The sequence below is a fragment of the Myotis daubentonii genome, chromosome 9 (genome assembly GCF_963259705.1).
Source record: "Myotis daubentonii chromosome 9, mMyoDau2.1, whole genome shotgun sequence".
Lineage (NCBI taxonomy): Eukaryota > Metazoa > Chordata > Mammalia > Chiroptera > Vespertilionidae > Myotis > Myotis daubentonii.
The window spans coordinates 42,979,213-43,003,925 of NC_081848.1; the positions used below are offsets into that span (position 1 = coordinate 42,979,213).

Genomic DNA, 24,713 nt, shown 5'->3' on the forward strand with positions numbered 1-24,713 from the left:
TGCCCTGCCCCCCAGTTCTTAGCTCCCCCCTGGGTTTCCGATCACTGTCAGTGGCAGGGGGCTTCTTCCTGCTTTCCCTTTCGCCTCCCTGCATTGTGCCTACATATGCAAATTAACCGCCATCTTGTTGGCAGTTAACTGCCAATCTTAGTTGGTAGTTAATTTGCATATAGCCCTGATTAGCCAATGAAAAGGGTATCGTCGTACGCCAATTACCATTTTTCTCTTTTATTAGTGTAGATTTCTATGCATATATTATAAAGAAATATATTAATAACTTAAATATTATTAGTGGCTGATTTTATTGAATGCCTTTTTTGTGGCAAGCATTATGTGAGGCTTTAATAACTAAATCTTCACAACTGTGCAAGTAATATAATCCCATTTCACAGATGATGAAACAGAAAATCTGTTTCCTTAAGTAATTTGCCCACTTGGAAGTGGCCCACCACTTCTTTTCACAGATGAGGAGGCTGTGAGGTCAGAAACACAGAGAGGCTTGCCTGGGTCTCAGTTTCCTTAGCACTCTTCCAGGCTCAGGGAGATGTTTTCTAGCTAAAGGGAGAACCATTTTTATTTGCCTTTTTGGAAATCCACAAGGTTCCTGAAAATGAACGGTCAAATCTAGATCCCTTATCTGTCCTCCCCCAACTCTCCTCTTCATTGACATTCCTGCTCCCACTTGCCAGCCAAGCCTGGCCTTTCCCTCCTTCCCAAGAACCCCCATACCTGTCAAACTTGGCTTCTCACTGTCCATACATATAGCTTAGTAAATCATTCCTACCTGAGAGCCTTTGCAGTGCTTCCAACTCCACCCCTGTACTTCTGTCTGTCTAGATCCTATTTAGGCTTTATTGCCCTTTCTCTTCCAGAAGGCTCACCCTCACTAGTAGTAATAGCTGTATTTAATACCCACACTGTGTGAGGCAGAGTATTAGATACTGTATTATCTTCATTCCTTGCTGCAGTATTGCAAAAGAGATTGTATTATGCCCCTTATCTAGATGAGACAACTTGAGGCTCAGACAGATTTAGTGCCCACATGAATTCAAGGTATGTGCTTTTTCTCACTGCAGTTCACAGCTTGTTCTAACCCATGTTGATCGATCTTATCAAAATTCCCAAGGCCTTAAAGTCTGAGCCACACAGTATCATGTTTAGTTTTTACCTCCTTGTCTTCTTCCTCACTTGCTTCATATCTGTGTCTCCTCACCTAGGCTGTGCTATCACAGGCTGAGTGGGCACCCAGAAGGCACATAGTACAGATAGAGTCTGGCCAGTTGATTGATTGGGTAAATGAAATCCTGTTTGTTCCCCAGAGGCTACTCAGCAGCAGGGTGCAGCAGCTGGGCAGGCTGTCTGGTCTCCAGGATTCTCCATTCATGTGGATGGGAGCCAGGAGGCTGCATAAGAATCCTCTCTGAGGCTGAGCTGAGGCTTCCATCTTAATGCCTTTTGTTTGGGGGGGATAGCACCCAGGCCTTCTGGGAACTCTGTGTTTGGTCAGCCTTTGCAGATGGACAGTGAGCAGAAACAGGATATGAAGCACATAATTAGGGGAGGCCCCTGGAATTTCCAGGGGTTGAGAGTCTAGCAGGCTGGGCAGGAACCTTCCCAGAACCCATTTGGGCTCAGTCACAGCCCCATCCATCCCCACCTTCCCAGTATGGGTCAGACAGGATCCAAGGCACTTTCGTCTCTGGCCTCATTCAAGTTCCCTCTTTAGATTCTCTGATGGGCAACATCCTGCCAATAGCTGGGCACCTCTAGGTTTAAGGCACTTTCTGCCTCCTGAAGGATAAGAAAACTCTGATTGATCAAGCATTTATTCATTCATTTATTCTTTTTCCTTTTGAGAGAGAAGTCACATAACCCTAAAATTCACCCCCTTTAAAGTATACAGTTCAGTTTTTAGTTTTTTATAAGATTATGCAACAGTAACCACTAACTCTAGAACATTTTCATCACCTACTCCCCAAAAAACACCCCAGTCCCATTAGCAGACTCCTTACATTCACTGCTGTGAGAATGTAAAATGGTGTAGCCACTTTGGAAAACAGTCTGGCAGTTCCTCAAAATGTTAAACATAGAGTTACAATAGGACCCAGTAGTTCCACTTCTAGGTATCTGCCTCAGAAGTATGGAAACATACATTCACACACAAACCTGTACATGAATGTTCATAGGAATATAGGAATGTTCCCTTGTTTCCCCCTCCCCCAGACCCTGGCAACTACTAAGCAACTTTCTGTCTCTGGATTTGCCTATCTCAGCGGCTCTCAACCTGTGGGTTGTGACCCCTTTGGCGGTCGAACGACCCTTTCACAGGGGTTGCCTAAGACCATCCTGCATATCAGATATTTACATTATGATTCATAACAGTAGCAACATTACAGTTATGAAGTAGCAACAAAAATAATTTTATGGTTGGGTCACAACATGAGGAACTATATTTAAAGGGCCAGAAGGTTGAGAACCACTGGCCTATCTGAACATTTCATGTAAATAGAATCATCTGATATGTGGCCTTTTGTGTCAGGTATTCACTTAGCATGTTTTCAAGATTCATCATTATAGCAGGCATCTGTCCTTCATTCCTTTTTATGGCTGATAATATTCTCTGTATAGATGTACCACATATACATTCATTAATTGATAGACATTTTTGTTTTCACATTTTGGCTATTACAACTAATGCTGCTGTGAACATTCCTGTGTTCCTATGACCATTTGTGTATAGGTTTTTGTGTGAAGGTATATTTCCATATCTCTTGAAAAGATACCTAGAGATATCTAGGAGTGGAACTGCTGGGTCCTCTGGTAACTCTGTTTAACATTTTGAGGAACTGCCCAACTGTTTTCCAAAGTGGCTATACCATTTTATATTCTCACAGTAGTGAATGTGAGGGGTCTGATTTCTCCACATCTTTGCCAACATTTTTTAGTGTCTTTTTTTATTACAGCCATCCTAGTATATGTGAAGTAATATCTCATTGTGGTTTTGATTTGCATTTCCATGATGGCTAATGATGTTGAGCATCTTTTTACTAGTATATGCTGATTGGCCATTTCTGTATCTTCTTTGGCATATATTCATCCATAAGGCCTATTATGACCAGTATGCCCCATTCAGCATTAAGGAGCATAAAGTTTGTATCATGATGATCTTTGCCTTTCAAGGAACTTGCCAACTGGTAAGAAAATTGTAATTAGTACATATGAAAAGTTAAGGTTTCATAGACAAGGTGGCATTTAGTCTGGGCCTGGAGGTAGGTAGTATTTGGATACAAGGAGCTTGGTGAAAAGACATTCTGGGCAATTGGAATAATGTAAGCGAAGGCACTTTGTAATTAGAAAAATATTTTATCTTGTGATGAATTCTAAATCAATACAGAGTGGGGCAAAAGTAGGTTTACAGTTGTGAGTACATGAAACAGTTTGTTCTTATATTGTTATTTATTAATTATTATATTATTTTCCATACAAACAACTGTAAACGACTTTTGCCCCACCCTGTTTCTGTGAAAGCACCTGGCATGGCACTTGACACATGGTAGGCTGCTGTTATATAGTTAGGTCCCTTTACAACTCCCTCTTTGGTCCCCACTCTGTCCTCTAGGACTACAACTGCTCCCTTTTCCTGTTCAGACCTTTCAATATTAGGAGACAGAGCTCCGAGCCAAATAAGCCTTGGTTCCCTGAACTGTGGTTTCAAGTCTTCTCACCATCCTACTCATTTTCTAATGAAATGGCCACAAAGTTTTTGGTACCTCTTCTGAATTGCAGTGTGGCATGACCACACTGTGAGGAGCAGGACAGTGTTCCCTTTATTAGAGATTTTATGATGCTATTAATATGGTCTGAGCTTGCATTAGCTTTCTTGGCAGCTGCATTGTATTCCTGGATTTTGTTAAGTTTGCAGTCAGCCCAGGCTACTGAGAACCAGGGCTTCCTGTACTTCTGTAACCTCTTGGTTGGATTTGTTTAACCTAAAGGCAAGACCACTTTAAAGCATTGTCTTGCCATGTGAGGACGAGAGGAGGGGGAAACGGAGGGAGAGGAGGAGGAGGGATGGATTGGGCCTTTCTCATCTTGAGTCTAGGTCAGCCGTGGGCAAACTACGGCCTGCTTGAAATGAATAAAACTAAAAAAAAAAGACCGTACCCTTTTATGTAATGATGTTTACTTTGAATTTATATTAGTTCACACAAACACTCCATCCATGCTTTTGTTCCTGCCCTCCGGTCCAGTTTAAGAACCCATTGTGGCCCTCGAGTCAAAAAGTTTGCCCACCCCTGGTCTAGGTGAAGGTCTCTTCAAGGGGAAGGTTCTAGAAAGCAGATCTAATCAAAGAATATCTCCGTTCCTCAGATAACTTTCTTTTCACTTAAGGCTTTTCCTCCTTTATCTTTTTCTGTTAGTTGGTTAGTCCCATCAGATACATGTCACACGCTGGCCCCAAGTGTATATAGGAAAGAGGGAAGAAGATGGGATATGTGCCTTGGAAGGTAGTATGGTTCAGTAAAGGAGTATGGTTCTAGGCTGCCACTTACAGGCTATGTAATCTTAAGCAAATCAATTACCCTGTGTAAGACTAAGCTCCTTCTCTAATCACAGGATCAGATGTGCTCACACATGTTAAGTGCCTGATGCATAGTAGGCTACTCAAGAAATGTGAGCTTTTTTTGAATTCCACCATTCAAAAGTTTTGCAAGACATGAAGAGCCAAACATGCTGTGTGCTCACTGACCCAGTGCAAGCAGCTCTCAGAGCAACTGTGATACTTAATAACTTAATTTGTGTACTTACTTGTCCCGTTTTCCTATCCCGAATTCTGGCTGGGAGCTCTTTGTAGGCTAGGACCGTATCCAGTTAATCTCAGTGACCAGCACAGAGGCTGGCTTCAAGAAGAGGCTACTTAAGTTTTGTTACTGGAATGAACCTGAATTAATGAAGGCCAAATCTTTGCCCCCACTGTGTAGGGGGCCAGGTATTGTGGTTGACTTTGGACAATCTGTTCTTTACTGAAAGTCTCATGAAATTCTGGAGCTCGGCAGTGGTGGCTCACATGCCAACCCTATTTGAGAAGTTTGAGCCCCCTCTGTGTCTCAATGCCATAGTGTGACAAGCTTCCTGGTAGCTGCCCAGCTGCCCTGTACAGTAGCCTAAAGAGCCCTGCTTTGGAGCCAGTAGGTGGCGCCCATGGCCCTTTCCCACTCTCAGCTGCCTATGTAGGCTTTGCTTCTTGTCACCAAGGCAGCTGCTAACTGGGATGTGGCATGTAGCCCTGGGCAGAGGTACCCAGATGAGGGTGCTCTGGGCTACCCCCTCCACTTTCTGGCCTTATATTGTTGGTTTTCGTGTTTTATTGAATCTCAGCCATGGCACATACCGCTTGGGGAAGCAGAGATGTTTCCTAGAAGATCCCAGGAGATCATTAGGGGAATCTGCTTCTAGCCACCCTTTCTGGCACAGCTCATGCCTTTGACTCCAGGAAGTCGTCCCTGTGTCTCTGTTGCTCTGACCTACACTCCTGGTACTTTCCTCCAGGGTCCTTGTTTGTATTTTAGCTGTTTGCCAGGTGTGTAGTTGTCCAGTGAACATCTTGAAGTCAAGGACACTGCAGAATTCATCGTAGTGCCCTCAGTATCCTCATCAGAGTCCTATAATAACCAGTCTCATGAAATGTTTGTGGAATGAATGGATGAATAACAGGAAGTAGTTCTTCAAAAAATTATTATTCCAATTGAAGGACATTCTACAAACTAGCCTTACTCTACAAAAATATCATTATTATGAAAATCAAAGAAAGCCTGAGGAATTATTCTAGATGAAAAAAAACTGAAGACACATGCAATGTTTTATTCCAGTATTGATCCTGGCTTATATCTGGATCATGGGGCAGGGAGATTGCTATGAAGGATCTTATTAGGATTATTGGAAAAATTAAATATGGGCTGTATATTAGATAAACATTTTATCAATGTTAACTGTTCTGAATTTGATCATTATTGGTTAGTGATTGTATAAGAGAATGTCCTTGAACTAGGAAATATGTGCTGAAGTATTCAGAAGTAATGGGGGATAATATCTGAAACTAACCCTCACATGGTCCAGGAAAAAATAGGAAGGAGTTGGTAAAGCACATGAGGCCAAATGAACTAAGAATCTGAGTAAAGGGTATATGAGGAGTTTTTCGGTGCTATTTTTGTAATTGTTCTGTAAGTTTGAAATCATTTCAAAATAAGAAGCTAAAAAAATAATCTGTACACTTTAGTGTGTGCCAAGTTCCTGCTAGAATCTATAAGAGAGATGGGACAAAGAATGGTTACACCAACACTGGACTTTATTCCATTTAATTCAGCAGTATTCATTGATGTTCTGTAGCTCCTCCTGGGCACCTTTGAACAGATAGAACAATAGTAACAGTGACAACTAACATTTGGAAAATGTAAGTGCTTTCACATACATTGTTTCCCTTGGTCATCTCAGCACTCTTGTTAGGTAAGTCTGGCAGGCTCATGAGGTTCAGAAAGGTTAACATGACCTGCCCACAGTCACCCAGCCTGGAAGAGACAGGTACAGGCTCCTATCCGGAGCAGTCTATTCCAAGGCTGATGTTTTCTGAACCTCATCCATATCTGTATGTATAAAAGGAAGAGTTGGATTGGATTGGATTGGATTGATGGCTGCAGATCATTCTTCAAATCCAGAAAGTTTAAAGTGCACATTATACCCTGTGCCTGCACTCATAGGTGCTGCCAGTCCTTTCCCCCCTCACTGCCCACCCACTTCCCTTTCAAGTAGCCCAGGCATGACAGTACTGGGACGGGCCAACTCACTGGAGTGAGAACTTCTAGAGAGCTTCTTAGAGCAGTGGTTCTCAACCTATGGGTCGCAACCCCTTTGGGGGTTGAACGACCCTTTCACAGGGGTCGCCTAAGACCATCGGAAAACACATACATAATTACATATTGTTTTTGTGATTAATCACTATGCTTTAATTATGTTCAATTTGTAACAATGAAAATACATCCTGCATATCAAATATTTACATTACGATTAAAACAGTAGCAAAATTACAATTATGAGGTAGCAACGAAAATAATTTTATGGTTGGGGGTCACCACAACATGAGGAACTGTATTAAAAAGGGTCGTGGCATTAGGAAGGTTGAGAACCACTGTTCTTAGAGGAAGGGTCTTGAGCTGAACCTTGAAGGAGAGATGCTCAGTTCAAGTAGCAAATGCAAAAGGTGCCTGAGAGGCCTTGTGTCTGTGGAGTTAGAGCCCCAGGACCCTGCCTGAAGTGGCTGGCCCAGGCTGGGGTCTGAAACCGCCTTTCCTACTTTGCCCGCCCCTCCCAGCCCAGCTGACTGGGTAGATGAGGCACAGATGGAGGCTCTGTGTGGATTCTAGCCCCAGGCGCCTTGCCTCTGCTCAGACAGCCTGGCCTGGTGCTGTTATTACTGTAAACAGGACCTTCTGCGAGGCTCCAGCCAGGGCCGTGTTGCCCAGATAGTGATCATGATTGAGTCTGCATGGCTCACTGCTTCCAGGCCTCTGATGCAGGTGGGACAAGTCTCCTAACCCATCAGGCCCCTCCCCAGCTGCAGCTGAGGGCCCATTGCGAAGGATCCGGAAATCAGTTGGAACAATGCACAATTGAAGTTCAGTGGCCGCTTTGTATTGATTGGTTGTAAAGGAGGAGGAAGAAAAATCAAGTGGTAACTCCCTCTCCAGAGTAAGCAAGCTGGTTAGCCAGAATAACTCAAAACTGCCCCATATCCTTTGTGGGACACTTCCCCTCCCTCCTCCATACAGCAAGCCTGAGGAGCTGTCTTCTTTGGAAGTCTTACTGATGCCCATGTCTACTAGGAATCCACTTCTCAATTTTTATGCTACACCTATTTAGAATCCTAAGATTTTAGAACCGGTAGGGACTTGAGGGACCATTTAATTCAGTTCCCTTATTTTACTGCAGAGGACAGTAAGGTTCAGAGAGAGAGTTATCCAGAATCATGCAGCTAGTTACTGAGAGGGTCGTGACTGGGCTTCTAGCCCAGGTTTATGTCAAAGTTTCCTCTGCCCTGAGAGTGAGAAGCCGCACCCGCACCTTCTACATATACACAGGCACCTAAGTTCTTTGGAAGAGTCAGACACGCAAGTATAAAACAAGTAACTTCCAACACAAGACAGACATATTGGTGGACCATGCTGCTACTGGGGGAGGGAGACAAGGAAACTGTGAGAACTGTTATACAGGTTAGCAGAGACACGGTGGCAGCATCAAGACTGACTTAGGGAAGACTTCTTAGAGGAAGAAAGAATGAATTTTATTTTTTTCCTAAGAAAGTTTTGTGTGTGTGTTTTTAAAGTAATAGTATGCTCATTGTTACAAAAAATAAAACTTAATACAGAAATCTTCATAGCAAGAAGTAAGTGTGGCTCCCTCATTCCCCCTCTCCCTCCCCAATCAGAGGTAATCACTATTGCCTGTTTGGTCTGTAGCCTTCAGAACTCTCTTGGATTTCAGAGATCAGAGCAGATTTGTTTTCCCTTTAATTTGTTACTCTTCTGTGGAAGTCCTCAGCTCTTGGGCTAACAAATCCTTATTCTTCTGCAGCCCTTACCAGGGAATTTGAGACCATTATCAATCCACAGAAAAATAGGAGGACTTATGTTCTAAGTTCTATGCATACCTTTCATATATCTATGTCCTTAAAATGGGTAGACACTAATTTGAAAATGATAATAGCATAGGCTCTTGTATTTGTACATTGCTTTATTGCATATCAAGTATTTTTACAAATTTTGTCTCATTGTCTCTTCATGGTACCCCTGTGTGAATATGGAGCAGTGTTGGCAGTCTTCTATGTTTTTCAACAGATGTGGAAACAAGCTCAGAGTGCCAGGAGCTGTTACTCAGATGAGGGGACTAAATGAGGGTCAGAAAGGCTAAGTCAGTCATTCATCCACAGCTACCCACCAGCAAGTGCCAGAGTCTGCATTTGAACTGGGGTCTCTCTCCTCCTCATTTTCCTGCCCTGCTCTACCACTTGCAAGTTGTACAAGCGTTGGGATTCAACTCTGGACTACTAGTGTGGTCTCTTTATCTACTGTCCTGGGTCACCCCTAGTTAGTGTCACCCACCCCTGCCCTGCCAAGCAGGAGACCTAGTTCATTAGGGAAGGGCCTTCTACAGTGCAGAAAGGCCTGCAGTGCCCACCCCCACTCCCAGCTCCTGGACACAAGCTGCTCTACCCTGAGTGGCAACCTGCATTAAGCATTCCACTCATCATCTCTGGGATGATGGAATCCTAACCTTTTCGGAGACACCGTGCTCTGTCACAAGCATTGCTCTTTTTAAAAGAGATTAATTCACTGGCCGCATTTTGTCCATTGGTGAAAATCATAGGGGAGACCAAGGGTGACTTTCTTAGGCCTCAGAGGCCCTTTCAGCCACTCTCAGCAGGCAGCCACCCGCCCAGCTGGCCCAGGACTTTGAAATAACTGCCTGCTGGGCATTCACTTGCAAAGCAACAAAATGAAATGGAGGAGACCTGGGTTAGGGAAATCCAAACTTTCGGGGCTACTGTACACCCAGAGGGGAAGTAGGGAGGGGGCCGAGGGGCCCACCCAGCTCCTAAACTGGAAAAGTTGTTTGTACTTGGGCTGATTCTTGGTGGTGTTTGTTCTGATCCTTCCTTGATCTACCAGGTGCCATCATTCCTGTCTCTTTTAATCCCTACAACCACCTTGCACAATGGGGATTAATATCCCCCATTTCACAGCCAGTAAGTGACAGAGCCAGAATCTGAACTCCAGCTTTTAGACTTCAGGGTCATTGCTTTTTCTATTATGCCTCAGCCCCAAGAGGCTGCAAAAAATGATGCTCAATAAGGAAGCTGGGTAGGGCTCAAAAGCTGAGTCGCACTGAAGAACACTAAGATTTGTCGCCTTTGAATGATCCCTCAGGTTTGTGGAGCCCTTTCCCTCAGATTGAACTGTAACCTCCTAAAACCCTAGTGGGCCCATGAAGAATTTGAAGCTTAGAGAGATGATATGACTCCCCTAAGTTGTAAGAGTAGAAGGTGGCAGAACTAGAACTAGAACCCAGGTCTCCTGACTCAGTCCTTTGCTCTTTCAGCTCTATTAATTGAAAGAATTAGCAAGTTTGGAGGAGCCCGCTCTCCCAGCAATTCCTCCTCTTAAAAGAACCCTGCCATGTACAGAAAAGAAGACCCAAAAATGCTATTACGCATATAACAAGTAGCTCAGAATTGTCGGTAATCAGAGGCATGTAAATTAAAACAATAATATGAGATCCTTTACACCAGTTGGACTTGCAGTGCTAGGAAGCTTGCTACTTACAAGTGTTGGCTGGGAGAGTGGTACACAGGGACACCCCTGTCCTGCTGATGGAAGGGTAGATGGAGCAGCTATCCTGTAAAGGATGTTGGCACAATTAGTCAAGCCAAGTAATGTAAACGCTATAACTCAGGCATCTCACTCTGAGTGCATGCTCCAGGGAAATACACATGTCCAAAGGGCACATGCAAGAGGATGTTCTTTGAGCATTACTCTTGTGGAGATGGGAAAGCAGAGAAGGAAAATCTGATAGGATGTGGCATGGAATATTACTCAGCAGCTTAAAAACTGGAATTGTATACTCAGCAGTATGAGCATATCTTAAAGTGCAATTTGTGAAAAAAGTAATAAATACAGACACACACACACATATATATACACACACACACACATAGTCATGTGTGTGTGTGTGTGTGTGTGTGTGAAACTTTCAGACTTTATTTATTTATTTATTTACTTATTTTGTTAATCCTCACCCAAGGGTATTTTTCCATTGATTTTTTTAGGGAGAGTGGAAGAGAAAGGGTAAGACAGAAATATTGATGTGAGAGAAACACATCAATTGGTTGCCTCCTGCACAAGCCCCGACCAGAGCCTGGGCTGGGGAGGAGCCTGCAAGCATGGTACATGCCCTTAACCAGAATAAAACCTGGGACCCTTTGGTCTGTAGGCCTACACTTTATCCACTGAGCCAAACCGGCTAGGACTATTCTTTTTTTTTTTTTTTAATATATTTATTGATTTTTTACAGAGAGGAAGGGAGAGGGATAGAGAGTTAGAAACATCGATGAGAGAAACATCGATCAGCTGCCTCCTGCACATTCCCTACTGGGGATGTGCCCACAACCAATACATGCCCTTGACCAGAATGGAACCTGGGACCCTTGAGTCTGCAGGCTGATGCTCTATCCACTGAGCCAAACCGGTTAGGGCAAGGACTATTCTTTATATATATACTAGTGGCCTGGTGCACAAAATTTGTGCATTTTGTGGTGGTGGGGCGGAGGGGGGTGGGGAGCATCCCTCAGCCTGGCCTGCACCCTCTCCAATCTGGGACATCCTTCTCACAATCTGGGACCGCTGACTCCTAACCGCTCGCCTGCCTGCCTGCCTGATTGCCCCTAACCACTTCTGCCTGCCAGACTGCTTGCCCCCTAACTGCTCCCCTGCCGGCCTGATTGCCCACAACTGCCCTCTCCTGCCACGACCCGCCTCCTCTGCGTGAGGCGGCAGAGACGCCAGGACTGGCCTCCTCCTCACTGCGCAGAGCCGCGGGACCCCCAGGCCTCACCTCACAGAGCGGCGCTGGGCCCCACCTCTGCTGTGCGCGTGGCCATCTTGTGGCGGCCACCTTGTGACGATGTCGTGTGCAAGGGCCACCTAGGCTTTTATTAGTATAAATTTAAAAGCCTGGTTGGGCCCTGACCGGTTTGGCTCAGTGGATAGAGCATCAGCCTGCGGACTCAGGGGTCCCAGGTTCAATTCTGGTCAAGGGCATGTACCTTGGTTGCGGGCACATACCCAGTAGGGAGTGTGCAGGAGGCAGCTGATCGATGTTTCTCTCTCATCGATGTTCCTAACTCTCTATCCCTCTCCCTTCCTCTCTGTAAAAAAATTAATAAAATATATTTTTTTAAAAAATAAAATAAAAGCCTGATTGGCTTAGGTCCTAAATAGCAAGAACCTCTGTTTTGTCTCCTTGTCAGTGGCTAGCATATGCTTGGACACAGAGCATGTCAGTACACATGCTTGCTGTATAAATTAACACAGGAGAGCCTAGAGCCAGCCTCTTACTATATATACTGTTATAGGTTGAATTATCTAGGTGGTCCTATGTGACCCTGTCTCAGAACCCCTGAGTATTGGCCAACTTGCCATTACTGGCTTGAGACCAGAACACCTTGTTCCCTCAGAGGACTAGAAGTAGAATAGGGTGGGAGGTAGAAATTACCTGTCAAGCTATATGCCAGGCATTATGCTGCAATCGCTGTAAATTAGAGTTTATCATCCCTAATTGATAGGTTAGAAAACTGAGACTCAGAATTGATTTGCTCAGGGTTATTCAGCTGGACCAGAATTTGAATTCCGGGCTTTATTCAAAGGGCTTTATTCAAAGCCCTTTATTCATCCTTTTTCTTTTTGTTACACTACACTCAGCCCTCAAGGGGCAGGAGGAGGAAGCATCTCAATCTTCTTTTTTTAGCTCTGTCTCCAGAGCAGTGCCGCTTCAGAATTCTCTGAGCCCAGCCAGGCAGGGGAACACGGATCACTGGCCCACTAAAAGCATGAGGGATTCTGGCTGAGCTGTTTCCCCCAGCCATGTCCTGCTTTCTCATGTCTCTGCCCTAGCTCATCTCTTTAGGTCTGTATTATAGCAGTCTCCAAACTGGTCTACTTGTCCCCGTTTTCTACTCTCTTCCCTTTCAGATTCAGCCTGCTTAAGCTATTAGGGTAATTTTATAATTTCTTTTGCCCCAAAACCTTCAATGACAACCATACTCCCTATGTTGAGAGTCTAAGGAATAGCAAATAGGTTTCCTCTCTGTTGCCAGCTTCAGTTGATTGATGGTAGTTGATTGGAACCAATGTTAAGGAGGATTCTGAGGGTCTTTCAGAGGCTCCACAGGAAAGAACTGCTTGGAGAGATTTGTGATTTCTGACTTAGATGCAGGAATGCAGGACAGTAGCACACATGTCAGGCATTTATCAATTCTTTAGGTTTTTAACCTAGAGTCCACTATTTCATGAGGACCTGTGAACCCCTGGACATTGTATGTAAAAAAAATTGTGTGTGTGTGTGTGTGTGTGTGTGTGTGTGTTGTGGGGGGTGAGGGTGGAGGGGTTGTATGCTCCTGTACACTTTTCTGGAGCCATCAGCTTTGATCATATTCTAAAAGAAGTGCATAGCTCAAAAAAGGTTTATGCCCACGGCCTTGCCTCCTAGCTTGGGTTTGAGGCCCTGTTGTTGGCCCTGAATACCTCAGCAGCTGTTTCTCTACTGTGAACTGTCACCCAGATGGGTCTAACTGATTGTCCCTGAACATACCTTCACATTGCTTCCCTGCTTCTGAGTAGTATCCCATTCCTTGTGTCTTGACTGCCTTGTACTTCATCCCTTGTCTCTAAACTGTTCCGTTCTTCAAGGCACAGTTCAAGTCTTTCCCTTCACAGATCTCTGATTTGGTCCTAATATTCTAGTCTTCTGGACTGAGGAGCAGAGAAGTGAGGCCATCTGATCAAAATCACAGTTAGGATCCAAGACTCCAGTCTTTTACTTCTCAGAACCCTGGGCTCTCCACAGCACCACGTAGCCTGCACACTAAGGTGTGTAAGTTAGGAAGGAAGCTTTGTACAAGAGTTGTTCCGTGTGTGTGTTTTGTTTTTTTTTTGTCTCATAGAAAATTCATCCCCAAGATTTCGCCTCTTTAGCATTCTTGGCCATAGAAAATTGTTCCTGCATAAAATAAGTTTAACAGTATATATGGTAAGAGGCCCAGAAGAAATCCTCCAAACTAGACCTGAGAGATGAGGGTTTCCCAGCCTCCTCTCCTGACACTCCCTCCTTACATTGCGTGCCCCAAATAATGCCAAACCTCTTTCAGATCCTCATGTACCCCATGCTGTCTCCTCTGGGTTAGAGACTTTACCTCTACCGGGAGCACTCCCTCCCCTCCCTCGTCTCCTTTTGTCTGGCTAGCGCTCTATTATCACCTCCAAAGAGAGACCTCTGGGTCACTAGACTGGGTTAGGTTCCCTGGTTGTGCACCTGCAACCTGCAGTCCCCATTCATAGCACTCATCTGATGTATACGTATGTGCTTGTTGGTCTGTCTTCCCTACTCAGGCTTTGTGTCATTTTATCCTCCCAAGCCTTAGTCACCTGCTTACTAAACCGCACCGAGTTTTTATTTGGCTTGATCCAGAGGATCATTTACTACACAAGAATGGTACCAGGACTCAACTTCAAGCTTCTGGATTCTGTCAGTGCCCTTTCATCTAGAACCCACTGAAGAGGAGTCAGCCTCCAGTTCCCCCAGATACCCTCCCCTCTTCCTCCTAAGCAGTCCCTGCCTTGTTGGTGAATCACTCCTGACTTTTGGTCCCCTCCTTCCTGGCCTCCTGTAGCATTACTGGTGGGTTCCACACACTACAGGCTTTGGTTTCCTACTGTCTTGAGTCCTTCCCCACAACCAAATTGTATAGTTCCCTAGGGTAGACCCTCTGCCTTTTCCTCATCCCAGAATCTAGCATTGAATCCAGCACATATTGTGGATTTGCTGCAGTCAATTTAGTTTCTTGTCTAACATGTGACATGGAATCAGGTTTAGAATAGAGGAAGGGTGGTCAGGTGAGAAAGATTCAGGCTGTAGAGCCGTTATTGACCTGGATTTCAGTCATTGTACTGCCCTTTTACTTGCTTTGTGACCTTCAGTGAGTCATTTCACCTCACTATTACGCCATCCATGAAAAGAGCTTAGTATCTCCTCCTTAAGCTTGTGCAAAGAGTAAATGAGAGCATGTATGTAAAGTTCTGAAGGCAGTTCCTATTTGTAGTATGTGCTCAGGATTGAGTCTATTTATTCCCCTTCTCTCTATCCACTTCCACATTGTAGGGCCCCTCTGTTCCCAGGACCCAGGATTCAGGCTTTTAGTAGTATACTTATAGCCCTGTGTTAGTTAATTTATCCAACAACTATTGAGCCCTTACTACATGTTAGGCACTGGCATATAGAGTCAAATAAGTGCTTGTGGACCTTCTAGAAACCTAATTTAGCATTTCTATCATTGTTTCCATCTTTCCTTGGGTTAAAAACTTTCCAAGTTTCAAACAGCCACCATACAGAGACACGAAGAGAGTGATCCTTTTTTAACCTAGGAACTACTTAGGTAAGAAGTGTCCCTGGGCATTTGGTGCTAAGCACGGGGAAATTCTAAGGAAGGAAGAGAGATCTATGGACTGAATGAGTCAAGGAAGCCTTCTCAGGGCGAGTCCTCAGTCAGGATTGTATCCCATGGCATGAAAGTGGAATTAGAACAGGCATAGAGGCAGTGGGAGAGCATTCTGGACCAAGGGAGGAGGAGTGTCAGGGTACGAAGGTAGGGAAGGCAGATTTTTTTTCAGAAGGCTGGGAGGATAACAACAAGGGGCAGGCTCCTTTAAGGGAAGAGAGAGAGAGAGAGAGAGAGAGAGAGAGAGAGAGAGAGAGAGAGAGAGAGAGAGAAAACCTGGAGTTGGGGAGACTGGCTAGAGGTGCTGGGATGGATATTGAATTCTCAAAAGCCTCTATTACTGTTTGTTGGCTATCTCATTTCTTCACTCTTAGGTCCATGGGAAGCCGTACACTGAAAATATTTCTCTCTTTCTAGGCTGTTGTCGGAAGGTGCAGATGTCAACGCAAGGCACAAACTTGGCTGGACAGCACTTATGGTGGCAGCCATCAGCCGAAACGACAGGTAGGAGGTCTCCTTTTACACAGGGCTTCCTTAGCCAGATCTCTGCAGATCACATTACTGAATCCTCTCTCACCCTTGCCTGTCCCCCTTCCTGCTTGAACTCAGCTTAAGGAATTGATTTGTACCCAGTGCAATGGAAAATATAGGAGATGTTGAGAGAGAAGATATAGCTGTGAATTCCAGCTCACTGACTTTGTGACCTTAGATAAGTCATTTGCATTACTGAAATAACGAAATGTTTGAAAGCCTGTCATTAAATGTAATTTTAAAAAAAGAAAGAAAGCCTGTCATAAGCAATTAAGTTAAGTGTACTTGTGTGAGTTATCCACCATTTACCTGTGTTGAGAAGTCGACAGTCTGTCCCCATTGAGGGCTTCTCTGGGCTGTTTCTTTGGAGGTTCTAATGGAAATTGGGGAAGGTGGGGGCATTCCTGCCCTCCCATCGGAGGCATGCTATTGTCCTACCTGTTTGCCCATTCCTTTAGAATGTAGCTGTTGTGTAAAGATCTAAATAGTCTACTTTGTGTAGAGAGTTATCGCTAATTCTCACAACCACCGCCACAACATATATGTTATTCTCATTTTGGAGGTAAGAAAACTGAAGCCCAAAGAGATAAAATGATTTGTTTAAACATTGTTTGCGAGTAGTTTTTATCGCGCGCTAACAGGTGGCGCGGGCCATTTTTGCTAATTTTTTGCGCAAATGGCAACGTTCAGTAAAATTACGATAACTTTAGTTTACGTATTTATACATTACCCGCATTCTACCGCTAGTCTATAAAAAACATATTAATACGTGTCCCGCGCTCTACTGCCAGTCAACGTAAAACGTATAAGTAAAACGTATAAATACGTTTCCCGCATACAATGTGTTAAGGTTACACAGACAAGATTTAGGACCTGGTCTGGCAGCCTACAAAGTCTGTGTGTTTTACTATATATACCTCACTGCTGCCTCCCTCTGCCAGATCCCAAGCTCGTGTTGAGTGCTGCCTTTCCATCCCACTATCTAACTGTGAATGTGCAAAAGAATTGATTAAATAAGAGCAAAAATAAATGCTTTTAAAGAGAGTGATCTACTTTAGTAGTAGCCACTGTAATTGATAGTTGGAGGTACCAATTTTAATTTTCCCTTCCAGCAGACCTTTAAGGCTTTTATGTGCCGGTCTTAACCACCTTTGGAAAGGTCATAAATGTGATGGAAACTAACAAAACAAGAATTTTATAATATAGGGGTGGCACTGCCTCAGACTGCCTGAAAGACTTACCTGTACTTGAGATAGGTCTCTCTGCTCTGCTCTTCTGTTGTGAACTTGTTCTCAGCATGGGGAAATTCTTAGGCTCAAGATCAGCACTCCACTTCCTTATTTGCCTCTAGCTCCTAGCACCTAGTCTTTTAAAAGAAAAAACTGATGTAAATGGACTTTGCAATTGAGACCTGGAGTTTAGTCCTGGTTCTGACCCTTAGTTGAGTTTCAGAATTCTATGGACATCGTTTCTCCACCTGAAATTAATCATTTCTACAAACATTTGGTAAATATTTACTCTGAGCCAAACTCTGTGCTAATCATTGGGTAATCAGAGACCTTGGGAGCTCATGGCCTAATGCGGGGGGGGGGGGGGGGGGGGAGGCAGGTAGAGAGAGTCTAGTGTAACCAGTGGTGTCAGAGCAGTGTGAACAGGATATTATCGAAGCAGAGGGTGTGAGAGGACTGAATCTGGCAGCAGAGTAGATTCTCGCTATGTGCTCATGAGAATTAAATGAGATAATATATGTGCTACAGGTTACAACTGGTGAGTTTCTATTCTCAGCTCACATAGACCTCTCTATGCAAAAATGCACGTTTATTCTACCACTGATACTCCACCTACCACCACTTCCACCCTACCCACTAGTCTTTCCCAGCTTGCAGGTGTCTCCATCTGTAAGAGACAGGCAGTGGTGAAGAAAAGGGGTTGGGGAGGAGTGTGCCCTTATGTGTAGTTTATTTTCAATATTGGAACAGAATTGCAAATACACTATACTTAAGAGTACTGTCAATCAGTGAACAGATAGCTAGTAGCGATGTGCTTTGGGGACACTTCTTTCTGAATCTAATGAGTTGTTGGTTTAACTGATGGCCTGTCTTTATCCAGGGCCATTAGCACATCAGTGATGTTCATTGAGCAAAGTGAGAGTGTTGGCTTGTATTTATTTGCTTTGGTTCCTAGAACTAATTATTGGTGTATTAAGTGTTCATTTTGTGCCCTCCTCGTTCTTCCAGTACCCAGAGAAGACAGATTTTTAGTGAAAATAGCATACTCTCAGGTTGGTTTATTTATTCATATCACAAATTTTGGGGGACACCTACTGTTTGCCAGGCACTGCTCTTGACAAAGATCCCCACCTTCATAGACCTTATTTCTATACAGATGGTGGTCCCTGAATAGAGAGAGGCAGGGACAGACAATAAACAAATATAGTGCAAAGTAACCCACATAATATATTAGAAGGTAAGAAGTGCTATGGAAAAAAGGAAAAGTAGAATCTGGTAAAAGGGAATCTCAAGAGTACATTAATAAGAGTGAGTAGGCCCGTTGGTAAGGCGTTCTGGGAATAGTCCTAAAGAATTATCACCTCCATACCAGCACAACCTACCAATAAAGTTTTTCTTTATTGTAGGTGTGCTGATGCTAATCTAACCATTCACCAAACCCTCTGGAATCATATTGGCCAGGCCTGAAATGCCACCACCTTTTAATTGAGTTTGGATGAAGGGAAGGTAGAGGGGTAGCCCTTGATTCAAGGCTAAAAGCAGAGAATCGTCATCTTTAGAATATTGGCAGTCCAAGTTCAAGGGAGAGATCCTGAAAGTAGCCTAATCATTTCATCCTTAACTGCTTTATTGCCTTTAGTGAGCACTTGCTTAATATGTTAAATCCTTAGGGACATAAAACAGAATAGCCTCTATTCTTAAGGAGACTAACTTCATGTGAACTTTTACTTATGTATATATTTGTTATCTTATTTAATTTTAAATAGTACTGTTTTATTTTAGTTTGAATAGAGAATACAGTGCTATAGAACAAAAATTTTAAAAGTCTATATGAGAACTTAATTTATAATTTATTTCTTCCTTTTATTTCCAAAAAGGGTTTGAGGTGACGTAAATTAAAATACAAATATAAATGTACACAGGAGAGTTAAACTGGATCAAGATCAGAAATCATATTGGTAAAAGGAAAGATAATTGTATCAGGATTGAACCAGAGATTTTCTTTTCCGAAAATAGGTTTATTGTTTTTGTAAAAATAATATAGAAGAAGAAAGTAGCAGTGAACTGAATTCCCTCTATCTAGAGACTGATCATTGTGTGTATGTGTAATTTTACAAAAATGGGACCATGCCACACTCACTGTAAATCAAATAATTAGTGAAATCAAGTATTAATTTAGATTGGAGTTCTCCAATGAGCATGGCAAGCAAGGGACAGAGAGTTTGGTTCTTCAGGAGAGGGGAACTTTGTTCTGACATTCCTTCATATTATCATTTCATGCATCCAGTAATATTTTTCATACTATACTGTGTCAGGTGCTGATGCGCCAGGCTATGAGGAGATTCAGATAATAAGCATTACAACCTTTGCCTTAAGCTTACTGGGACTGCTGACATCAAGGACTTGAATAATGTGATGGCCATTGTCTTCAGTAGCCATTCTGCCAAAGATTAACCAACCTTCTAACTAGGAACATCCTTTTGTCAGCCCTCTCCATCCACAGTGTGCTCTCCATAAGCCTCATGCCATAGGCATTTATTTAACCTGAGTCTGGGTGCCTCATTCTGTGTTGTACTCTGACCCAGTCCAGCTAAAGGCTAAGCCACAGGGTCCCAGGATGATCACTGTGAATTAGCATAGCCTTTACCGGCTCGTGCAAATATACCCAGCCTTGAGTTAAATTCAATTAGTTTTTATTTAAGAAGGGAAAGAAATCCAATTTTATCAAACATGGACAGACGGTGGAAGGCACTTTGATGTTACAACCTCTCAGTGATGCTTTACTTAGTCACAAGTTCATAAGCAAGAAGGCTTAATTACTTGGGAAAACACAGGATTAAAACTGGATACAATGGCTGAGTATCCGCTTTTGGGCGACTTGATTCGAACCCATGCACCCAGTTCGTGTGTGGTGCAAACTTTGATGTGCGCTATGGCAAGCTGAAAGTCATCACCCCCCTCAGGGAAGTTCCTTCATACAGCATTTGCAGGATGTATAGGCGGAGAGGCAGGGCCTGCCCAGGCCTGTTTGCTCAACTTTGATGTCCAAGCAGCCACAGGCTCCACTGTTTGCTCTTCCACTGAGGGATGGATTGGGAGCCTCCTACCTTTCCCAGTGGACAATGGCCAGCAATGGAGTGTGACGACTGTTGACCATTCCAGGAGCCTGGCAGACCAGAACAGGGCTTTGGGAGGTGCAGAGCCTGGGAGGTCAAAAGCTGTTTATAGGAGAGCCATTTCTCCAGATGTAGCTTTCCTTAAAACCTAATGTTGGTTGGGTGTTTATAGTGGAAGTAAAAATAGTCTCATGAGTTTTAGCAGGTACCAAATGTATTGTTTGATCCTCTGTCCAGTAGCACTAGGTATTTGTAAATTGAAAGTTTAAGTCTTTCCTATTCCCTTTATCCATGTATATGCAGGGGATAGTGGTTTAGAAAGAAAATGGTATGATTTAGATCCTTACAATTTCTAATTCCTCAAAAAAGAAGCTGTCAAAACACATTTGATAAAGGAATGATATCCAGAAGATATAAAAAAACTCTTACAAATCAGTAAGAAAAGGACAAACAACTCAATTTTTTTTAATAGGCAAAAGATTTGTGCAGACACTAAAAAGAGAGATGGATGGTAAAGCACATGAAAAGATACTCAGCATTAGTCATTTAGGGAAATGCAAATTAAAATCATGAGATACCACTACATACCTATTAACTATAATGGCTGAAATTTAGAAAAATTGACAATACGAAGTGCTGACAAAGTTGCAGAACAATGGTCATCATTGCTGATAGGGGTGCATGATGGTATAGCCACTTTGGAAAACACTTTGGCAGTTTCTTATAAAGGTAAAGGCAGTTTCTTACATTACAATCCAGTAATACCAACTCCCAGGTACTTGTCCACAAGAAATAAAAACATACATCTACAGAAAGGCCTATATGTAAATATTTAAAGTAGCTTTATTCATAATCACCAAAAACTAGAAATCATCCATATATCCATCACCTGGTTAATGGGTGGACAGATTATGGTGCATCCATACAGTAAACTACTATGCAGCAATAAAAAACAAACGACTCATACATGCAACACATGGACAAATCTTAAAAGCTTTGTGTTAACTTAAAACCAGACACAAAAAGCTACCTACTTTAATTCCAATTATATGACAGTCTGGAAAAGAAGTAGTTTAGGGTCAGAAATCAGGTAAGTGTTTAGGAGCGGGAGGAAGGGCCCAAAGTCTTTCCTACTGGGGTGATAAAAATATTCTAAGTCTTGATTATGGTGGTGGCTATACAACCAAATCTCATCAAATTGTACATCTTAAAAGGGTAAATTTTACTATGATAATTGACACTTTAATAGACTGACTTATAAAAAAACTTTTTAAAAGGTCGTCCCTTTCTATTTTTCATTATTAATTGTGACTAGTGGCATACTGAAAATACATGTTGTAGTGTCAAAATGAATTCTGTTGTTTATGACCACCCGGAATTCTTGTTGCTGTATCTCACATTAGAGTACTGTATGTTTTGATTGTTAAGAGAGAATATTTGTGAATTCACACGATTCTTGGTGTCATGAAGTATAATTACTGATGAATAATGAAATGATAAATTCACTTTACATGTGGTATAGAGTAGGCTTGTATAAATTCACAAAGCGTCATATGATTCTTCTTTATAGTAAGGAGAAAGTGCAGGGTACAGGACTGAAAGCTTGCCTGCCATCCCACATCATTCTTGGGCAACTTGTCCCTGGACTGCCAAGCAGGGAGATCACCTAAACAGTGTGGCCATTATGGTACCTCAGGAACCAAACATCCCCAAAGAATGGGTGGCGGGAGATTCAGATTTGAGTCCACCTGGCCTTGCTGGTTGCTTTGAAAGCCCCTGCCTTAGAGAAGGTGAGACCCTGAGGCAGAGCACAAAGCTTCAGCAGAACTGTTTGAAATTCCCCACATGAGTCTCCCTCCCTCCTCCTGCCTTTTCTCCCGAAGTGCATTTCATCAGCATCGGAAGGACTGCTTCCCGGCACTGCCTTCCCTGCTTGGCCAACGTCCCTGAGGAGCTGAGCTAATGAGTGGATAACACGCATTTGCCAAGGCCTTCCTGGATGTGGTACCTGGGCTTTGTTAATTTTAAAATGCTACCATCCTTGGCTAAAGACCATTTAATTCCCTCGCACAGCAGTCATTTATTTTTAGCATTTGCTTATTTTCCCTCCACCTTACTAAGGGGAGGAGGGCATTAAACCCTATCTTTAAGAACCCAGCAGCCCAAGTCAGATTGCTGTCCTGCAGGAGAGGTTTTGCAGGCCTTTGTGCGACCAACTCCACAGGTGTTCTTAGAGCAAAGAGCCAGTGCTGGTCTTGCAAGCTGGACTAGGGGCAATCTCCCTGGAAGGCTCTCTGTCCTTGCTGCTGGCCAGAGACAGAGGAGGTAGAACACTCCTACACCTGTCTTTCAAGTTCTTAGGGGGCTTGATCACATAGAGGTCTCTCCTGCCTTAGTGGCCTATAGCCTCTTCCCAGGGTTCCCAGCCTATTTTTGGTCTGGCTGCTTGTTGCAGAGTGGTGCTTCCTTCAGCCTGAGGAGGCTGGGCTTTATGCTGTCTGATCACCTGGTGGTAGTAATGATGATGGCTGTGGATGATTGGGTGCCTTCTGTGTGCCAGGCCCATGTTAAGCACTTCCCATGTAGTCTGTAATTCTCACTGCAATCCTAAAAGGGAGGAATTATTATCCCTATTTTACAGATAGGGAAAATGAAGTTCAGAGATGCTCATAGTTGTCTAGTAAGTGAGTCAGGATTTGAATCCAGGTCTCTGAGCCCCAAGACCTTATTCTTTCCACTAGACTGGACTGCCTATGGAGGGAAGGGCAGGCAGCAAGACCATGGGATGGACCAACAGTTGCTGGGACCAGGAGTCAAATAATCTCAGTCAGAGTTTCTTGATGATAGCTATGTGTTGGATGATAATGAGAAATTTAAAAATAGGCAAACCACTCTCCTTGTCTCAAAAAGCTGACAGTTAGAAAAGGGATAAAACAAGTCTCACTTTAAATGAGGCAGAATGTGGTCAGTGCCCCAGAGAAGATCACCTAGAGTGCTGAGGGGAGAACATGAAAGGAGGCCCTTTCACAAGAGGTGGATCTTGAAAGATGAACATGATTTTGATCGTTAAAGGTGGAGGGTAAGGACAGCATTTCTGGAAGTTGGGCCATTGTGAGCATAGGTTCACAAAGGTGAGAAAGTAGGAGTGTACCAGAGCTAGTAGGAGAACTGACAGGGTCTGGAGACCAGAAGTGTGAAGGAAAGGCCTTGTCCATCACTGACCATGTCCCTCTCAGGCTGTGACAGTCTAGCACGTGGTACAGCTCTGAGCGCTAGAGCCAGATTACTTGGGTTCAAATCCAAGCTCTTTCTCTTACTAGTTAGGTACCTTGGCAAATTCTTTTACTTATCTATGATTGTTTACTCAGCCATAAAATGGAAATGATAAATAGATCTACCTCAGTGGGCTATTTTGAGGTATAAATTTGTAAATATATGTAAGTGTTTAGAATAGTGCCTGTCATATAGGAATCATTTGGTAATGGTTTGCTACTTTAGTTAGTAGTAGTAGTGGTTTGCCTTTTATTATTATTTTTATTACTGCTGGAGGGCTTTGGAGATTCTTTTTTTAGTCCTCTTTATCTGAGAAGCTTGGCCCCTAGAACATGGGACCCCAGAGTAGGGCTTTTTGATGGGTGCTGGCTCTTGTCCCAGGTGGCCACCTGCCCAATGCAGGACAGTGCCCAGTATTTCCCAGCAAGGGAGGGTGGGTGAGGGTGCTGGCCAGGTGCCTGGATGCCAGCACCATGCCCCCCAGAAAAGTGTGCCAAGCTTGACATTTCTCCCACCCACCGCTGCTGCTGTGGCTGATTATCTCTGAGTAACAAGGAGTCATTTCTAATCCCATTTGGAATCGTTGCTCAAGATAATCCTGTTTTGTAGTAATGATATTCCAATTCCAACATGCACCCGATTCTAGTTTGGCAGGCACATGCCTTGACCTCAGGCAACCCAAGACACTGCTCCCTGGAAAGCAGTGCCAGCTCATTTGCCTAACATGACAACTTCAGGGTGTGTTCCCCCTCCCCCACTTCTCCAATGCTGCATCCTGTCCTGGGGTTCTGTGTTCACCGCTCTCTCCATGGAGAGTATCAGTTGGGATCCAGGGTATCAGGAGAGCACCCAGTTCAGCTGCTTGGGGAAAGATCTTTCATTTCTAGGGACTGTGATATGATTCACTCCTGCATTATTCTTTAGAGACATCAGAGCCACGGGGCTCTGTCGTATTCAGTAGTTGTATCACTGATTCCATTGAGACCATGGATAAATGCCTATCAGTTTGACAGATTAAATGAAGGTTAAAGAGGTAGCAACTATGTTGGATGAAAGAATTGGGGACATGAAAAAGAAGAAGTCAGTAGGCTAGAGCAGTGGGTAGATCTATCCTGATAAAAATGAACAGGGATGAGTGTTTTAGTCACAATTAAAACGAAAATCCAACTGTAAAATTCAGATTGAGAGAGACCCAACTTAACAATACTAGCATATAAAGCCTAGGAACTGACTGAAAACTCAACG

The 24,713-nt window shown here is 43.5% G+C and overlaps 1 protein-coding gene and 1 long non-coding RNA gene across 4 annotated transcripts in view; one reads left to right on the forward strand and one right to left on the reverse strand.

Moving 5' to 3' along the window:
- Positions 1–24,713, forward strand: part of CLPB (ClpB family mitochondrial disaggregase) — a 165,643-nt gene that overhangs the window by 21,216 nt on the left and 119,714 nt on the right. For all 3 annotated transcript variants that reach the window (XM_059708558.1, XM_059708557.1, XM_059708556.1), the window contains exon 3: positions 15,737–15,823. In XM_059708558.1, coding sequence (XP_059564541.1) covers positions 15,737–15,823 — 87 coding nt within the window. The remainder of the gene's footprint in view (positions 1–15,736; positions 15,824–24,713) is intronic.
- LOC132240838 (uncharacterized) lies at positions 5,826–17,316 on the reverse strand. Its single transcript, XR_009454412.1, has 3 exons — positions 17,092–17,316; positions 10,374–10,446; positions 5,826–6,401 (listed from the first exon to the last, which is right to left on the reverse strand). It is a non-coding gene; the product is annotated as an uncharacterized LOC132240838 (long non-coding RNA).